The 7,291-nt window shown below is 42.0% G+C and overlaps 1 protein-coding gene across 1 annotated transcript; it reads left to right on the forward strand.

Moving 5' to 3' along the window:
• The first annotated feature begins 4,324 nt into the window (after positions 1-4,324).
• Positions 4,325-5,263, forward strand: LOC131832978 (putative olfactory receptor 2W6). The gene has a single exon (XM_059176222.1). It carries the CDS (start codon positions 4,325-4,327, stop codon positions 5,261-5,263), a length of 939 nt encoding a protein of 312 aa, XP_059032205.1.
• Positions 5,264-7,291: the final 2,028 nt, after the last annotated feature.

Genomic DNA, 7,291 nt, shown 5'->3' on the forward strand with positions numbered 1-7,291 from the left:
AATAAATAAAAATTTTAAAAATCTTTTAAAAAAAAGATTATACTATATGACTTTAATAAGTTTATATTTAAAACCTAGTGTTTGACATGGTAATGACCAGTTATGCTCTGTTTCTACTTGGCAGAGTGTTCAGAAGTGTCACTGAAGTTGGTTGGCTATAAATATTAATAATAATGGTTATTAAAAGCTAAGTGATATCTTAGATATACAAAGCATAATTATAGACTGATCTCATGTGGATCAATTAAAATCTCTTCCTTTGAAGTCATTGACAGCTAAATATAGAAAGTGAGCTTTTGAAATGCAGTTGTTTCTATGTTGGTCACTTTATGACTTTAACAGATAGGAAAGGGGTCTGAAATGGCACATGCATACTATTATTTTTTGTCTTTTTTTTAATTTTAAAGATTTTATTTATTTATTTGAGAGAGAGAGAGATCACAAGTAGGCAGAGATTCAGGGAAGCAGGCTCCCTGCTGAGCAGAGAGCCCCATGCGGGGCTCTATCTAGGACCCTGAGATCATGACCTGAGCCAAAGGCAGAGGCTTAAACCACTGAGCCGCCCAGGCACCCCAATTTTTTTATCTTTTTTAAAAACCAAAACCTGTTTAGTCTAATGACTTCGGTGAAGTCATTTGTCAGATAGATAGTAACATTCTTGAGATAATTTCAATACTTTTATACTCATATTAACTGGGCAATTTGAAATGAAGTTATTTTAATATTTTGGGTCCATTTTTTTGTTTTTATACTAACTTAAATGTCAAAACAATCTCTTTTTTAGCTTACTCTTGATAAATCTGTCCTAAATGGAAAATATTCAAGTTAAGCTATCCTATTAAGGGCCTTACAATGGCACAGAAAGTTAATCTTGAATAAACACAATGGTGAAGGACTATGCCTAGCGCCTCTCTACACTGCATGCAATAATAAAGTAGCAGGGGACACGTATCACAAAAGTAAACTGAGGCACATATAGATCCTGGCACATCTTTCCACCGATTCTAGGTTCCTTTCTGAATTGATGTGAACTGGCCCCTCTCTGGGCCTGTGTGGTTATCATCACTTGATGAGGCCCAGTGAGGAAGATCTGGTGCCCCCGCTCAGTCTGTCTCGCGGGGGAATCTGGTGTGTGTGTTGGGGGGTGTTGGGAAGAGTCAGCATTTCCCCTGAGACCATAAGTTCTCCCACATCTCATTAGAGATAATTAGTTAGGGGAATTTTTTTAAAAAGAAACTCCGCAGGGTGAGGCAGAAGAGGAAACATCTAATCCTATATCAACTCGGAAACCAGTAAGAAGTTCTTTTTTTCCAAACTTGAATCCTTTGATCTTTCAGTACTCCCACGCTGTGTGCGCCTCGGAGACATCCCAGCTTCTGACTGCCGCTCTGCAGTGGGAGGGGAATGTGGATATTAGGGGCCCTCAGGGGGCGTAACGACTGTGTGGTCATCCATATCCCCTCTTTGTCTGTCCAGATTCACTGCTGCGTGCGTCTTACCTCTCTATCCCCTTCCCTTTTCTGCAGATTTCCAAAATGTCCTCTCTCTTTCCTTCTCGTTTTCACTCTGGTCATCCCACTTGGATTTCCAAGTGAAGTCCCAAGAAAGGCAAGGAACTGTGGACATGGCATTTTTGACACGGCAGTCAGATTTGGTAAGTTAATGATCCTGTGCAGGAAGCAATGTGACCTTGGCCTTCAGCCGGGTATCTGGGTTGTTTTTCGCATTAGACCACAGCTGAATCCCATGCAAGTTGACATATTCTGCCAATATTCACAGCATAAATGTCTGTGTACTTTATTTTCATAGGTTTGATCAAGTTTTAAAGATTGTAGTTTAAGATCACTCACTCTATGAAGAAGTTGGAGAGAGATTTTGAACTCATTAATGGAGTTTTTAACACCAAAATGAATTTAAAAGGAAGTGGAATCTACTGAACTGAAAAATCTTAAGACTAAAAATAGGAATATGGTCCTGCATGGCATGAGAGTATATTGAATAATGAGCTCTCTGTGATTGTGAGTGTTTAATATGATTTTGAACTCGGATTTTGAACTCCAAATGGAGAGTCAGTGAAAGAGATTTCTAAAATATTCTTCAGGGTTTCTCTCCTTTGCATTTACCTCCTCTTCCATGTGTCACAGAACAGGCAGCTTGTCTAGCTATGACGTGCCAACAGCTCTCTTAGTCCTGAGACATGATATTCATTCCTCCAAACAATGTAAGCAATAAATCCCCATTCTGACTCATTATAGACAAATTCATAACAGTTGATATTGAGACATTATTTGGTTCAATTTTTAAAAATCTTATGAAATTGAAATTACCTGGTCAAGGATTCAGAAGTCACAGAGGATATACAAAATCTGTTGTTTCCCATAACAATGGAAACTTACTTAAATGCAACGAGTGATAAATTGCATTGTGCCATTAAATAACTAATGCATATAGTTCTTGGGAGAAAATGATCATGATCATGGCTGTGCTTAGAAGCCATTGTATTAGGTTTAAATAAGCATATATTCACATATATGCTCTCTCCTGACTATTACATATTTTTAAAATTTCCATGTTACAGGAAGTGGAGGAAAAGCCCTCAGTGCTGGCTTGATTCTAAGTGTTGGTTGTCAGTCATGTAATCAGCGGATTAGGTATCCCCCTCCATGTTATCCTATCCATTCCTGACCACCAGAGATGCTCATCGCAGCCTCTGGACTATGACCTTGACAATCCTGCAACTTCCCATAACTGCAAAGTTTTAGCGAACAAAATCTTAAAGTTGTTAGCAACACATGCCAACTCATGATGTAATTATGACAAAGCATTCTTAGAGCAGCGGACCCCTATTTTGCGCCCTGATGCACCTGAGAGACATAATGAATCCCAATTCCATCACTTCTTACTAGTGCTTAGGAACATGCGTAAAAATGTTAGAATGAGACTTTGCCTTGGTTAGTTTACATTATACAAATACTCACCCTAAGACATGCCAAATAATTGAAAGAGTACTCGAAGGTATACCATCTTTCAGTTCTATGGGATCCTAAGAGACACATAAATAAAATAATCAATGTAGTCTTCCTGAAAGTAGAGTTCTTTGTGAGAATAAAGTGTGAATCATAGGAGAGGAAATGCTGACAAAAGAACATTGGGTAGGAGCTCCACTGGCGACTGAGTTCTGGCAACTTCTCATCCTTACAGGAAAGCATTGCCAACTTCAGAGAAGTTACCTAGTCCCGGAGTTAAAATAAACTATGGTGATATAAAACACAATTTTATCACAGAGGATGAAGATAGGACTGGGTAGGGGAGAAGATATGCTAGGGTCATGCTCCGGTGAATATAATGAACAGAATCAGGGGTATAGCTATAAACAGTAACGAGGTCATCTTCCTCCTAAGATTTTGCTTGATCACTTGTACCCTTTTGAGTCTGGATATGACTCTAGGTTTCCCAGTATTGATGGGACAGTATTAAGAATAAGGTTTCACCTAATAGCAAACCTGGTTCTCTGATGCAGAGATATAAGCCATTTTTTTTTTAAGATTTTATTTATTTGACAGAGAGAGAGAGAGACCTAAGTAGGCAGAGCGGCAGGCAGAGAGAGAGGGGGAAGCAGGCTCCCTGCTGAACAGAGAGCCCGATGTGGGACTTGATCCCAGGACCCTGAGACCATAACCTTAGCTGAAGGCAGAGGCTTAACCCACTGAGCTCCCCAGGGACCCATAAGCCACTTTTCTTATCCATGGTTTACATAATGTGTTTCCCCATTAAAAAGAAAGAAAGAAAGAAAAAGTGGATCAATTTATTTCCTTGTAAAATAATGAGCTGTTGAAATAACGAGCTGTGAAACGTAAAAGAAAGATACAAATTGTTGGTAAATAATCACAGCCATGAATCTGAAAAACCCCCAAATACTGTGCTCCTCCAACCAAATAATGACTGACTTACTGAAATCCTGAGTCAAGCATTCAGCATTTCCAAAGGCATTTCCCTTCTACCATTTTACCCATCATTTCATTTTGAGGGTGTCTATCTATACTCTGTTCATTTGTTCATTTCTTTGAGAGAGAGTGTGCGAGTGTGAGCAGTTGTGAGGGTGTCGGGGGTGGAGTGAGGGAGGGGCAGAGGGAAAGAAAGAATCTTGAGCAGGCTCTACACCCAGGGAGAAGCCCGAGAAGGGGCTCCATCTCACAACCCTGAGATCACGACCCGAGCCAAAACCAAGAGTTGGACACTTAACTGACTAAGCCGCCCATGCGCCCTTCTACCTTCTTCAAAGATGCTCATCTTTCTCCTAACAGGTGATACGTGGCCAGAGGTGATGGAGAAACACAACACCAGCTCTTTCGAAGGCTTCATCCTGGTGGGCTTCTCCGACCGTCCCCACCTAGAGCTGATCCTCTTCGTGGTCGTCCTCACTTTTTACCTGCTGACTCTTCTTGGAAACATGACCATCATCTTGCTTTCCGCTCTGGATTCCCGGCTGCACACACCAATGTATTTCTTTTTGGCCAATCTCTCGTTCCTGGACATGTGTTTCACCACGGGCTCCATCCCTCAGATGCTCTACAACCTTCGGGGCTCAGACAAGACCATCAGCTATCTGGGCTGCGCCATCCAGCTCTACTTCGTCCTGGCACTAGGAGGGGTGGAGTGCGTCCTCCTGGCCGTGATGGCCTACGACCGCTACGCTGCGGTCTGCAGACCCCTGCACTACACCGTCATCATGCACCCGCGACTCTGCGGGCAGCTGGCTTCAGTGGCATGGCTCAGTGGCTTTGGCAATTCCCTCATAATGGCACCCCAGACGTTGATGCTACCCCGCTGCGGGCACAGGCGGGTGGACCACTTTCTCTGTGAGATGCCAGCACTGATCGGCATGGCCTGCGTAGACACCATGAGCCTCGAGGCGCTGGCGTTCGCCTTGGCAATCTTCATCATCCTGGCGCCACTCATCCTCATCCTCGTCTCTTACCGCTACATCGCGCGAGCGGTGTTTCGGATCAAGTCAGCCGCCGGGCGAAAGAAAGCCTTCAACACCTGCAGCTCCCACCTGATCGTCGTCTCTCTCTTCTACGGCACCATCATATACATGTACCTCCAGCCAGCAAACACTTATTCCCAGGACCAGGGCAAGTTCCTCACTCTCTTCTACACGATCGTCACTCCCAGTGTTAACCCCCTGATCTACACACTGAGAAACAAGGATGTCAAAGAAGCCATGAAGAAGGTGCTGGGGAAGGCGGGTGCAGAAGGATAGCAAAAGTTTGCGGATTGTCTTTTGACCCGTCTTCTGTCTACATTGTTAGGCGTGGCAGATGGAGGACTGTTCTGACACCGCAGACGGAAGAGGCGCTCAGCGAGACTGGGAGCTCAGCGTTTAGAGAGGCTGAGAAGATGCGACATTCCTGAGTCCGCACTCACTTATACTCCTCTCCGGTCCCTGTAAGCCAGGCACCGATCACTAGGAGGGCTGCATTTCGGGACCAAACAATGACGCACGCTTGCAAGATACCAGCCATGAAAGTAGACACCAGGCATTCTGGTACTCATGCCAGCCTCTATCACAATAATTTATACTCAGTAAGTCCTCAACATATATGAAAGAATACACTTAGAAGTGGGAAAAAAACAAAGTATTTTTTTCCCTAGAAAGTTCACACGTACTTTGTACTTTTATAGTGCCAAATTTCTGGATGAGAGGCAAAACAAATCATTCCATTATCTAGCTCTTAGTATCTCCAACACCTCCATGTAGGTCCATAGTGTGGCTCTTGCGTATTTTTAATCATTGCTATAACAAGTTTAGAGACATTTATGTTTGGCCTTTCGAGGCAAAAGTGAATGACGACCGTTATGTAGTCAGACCACGAGGCATTTGCTTTATATGGAAGACAGTTTCTTGCTCATATTCAGCACTTGTTAATACTTTGTGACCCAAAAAAGGTTAAAAGGTCTTTGATTTTGTTTTGTTTTGTTTTGTTTTTCTAATTGTAGTAAAATATACACAATATCAAATTTACCATTTTGACATTTCTCCCGGCTCTCGTCAGTGGCATTAAGTATGTTCACATTGCCGCAGGACCATCAGCATCATCTGTCTTCAGAACTTTTTGTCTTCCCAAACGGAAACTCTGTGTCCATTAGTAATAACTCCTCATTCTCCCCTCTCCCCAGCCTCTAGAAACACCATCCGACTTTTAGTCTCCATGACTCTGACAAAGATCTTCCTGCTTAAAATGTTTGAAGTTTATTAACCTCCACTTCCCACCTCTGTCACCAGGATAATCTTGAACAGAGGCAGAGAGCAGTGACACCAGTTCTGGGGAACTGTTGGGATGTTTATGATTGGGTGGTCTTTGCATGTTGATTTCTTCATGTTTATACCCATGGCTGTAGTCCTTCGCCCGTCATAGTGGAAGTTGATTGGGACAATCTGTATAAGATGAATGAATCCTAAAGGTAGGCAGGTATCTTCAGACCTGAAATATTACCAGTTGGATAAATCCCATCTCATAACCTGGGAAAATATATGTCATGTTAAAATTTCTGTAAGTAAACAAGTACTTTTAAATGTGGGGGTATTGCTAGAGGGATCATTAGGGACTGGATGAAAGATGGGTTTAGCAACTTCTTTTTTAAGAAAGTTCAGATTACTCTAGAGGCTCCAGGAAAAAAATACCAAATACCTAAATAAATTGTACTAAAAATATATCATTTTCAGCATAATGTGCATATTTCCTTATTTGTAACCAATAATTCTTGTACTTTGTCCAGATAGATTACATTTTATTTTAGATTAGTTAGGGCTTGTTAGAAAGGGTTTGGAGCTTAGTTTTGACTATAGACAATATTCCTTTATTCCCATAAAAGGGTAGAATGATTAGAATACAGTTGAGGGGCGCCTGAGTGGCTCAGTGGGTTAAGCCACTGCCTTCAGCTCAGGTCATGTTCTCAGGGTCCTGGGATCGAGTCCTGCATCGGGCTCTCTGCTTGGTGGGGAGCCTGCTTCCTCCTCTCTCTCTCTGCCTGCCTCTCTGCCTGCTTGTGATCTCTCTCTGTCAAATAAATAAATTAAAAAAAAAATCTTTAAAAGAATACAGTTGATTTTTCCTACTTTATAAATTAAGTAAAAAGTGATATGTAGCCATGATGATGTTTATGAAGGCCATTATTAATGCAGAAGAAGTATAGAATTTGGAGATCCATGACCTGGCATTTTCCATTTCTTACACTGAAAAACAACTTTTATGTCCTCCTGGTACAAAAATATGCACTTATAAGGAAA

This window comes from Mustela lutreola, chromosome 6, assembly GCF_030435805.1.
Source record: "Mustela lutreola isolate mMusLut2 chromosome 6, mMusLut2.pri, whole genome shotgun sequence".
Lineage (NCBI taxonomy): Eukaryota > Metazoa > Chordata > Mammalia > Carnivora > Mustelidae > Mustela > Mustela lutreola.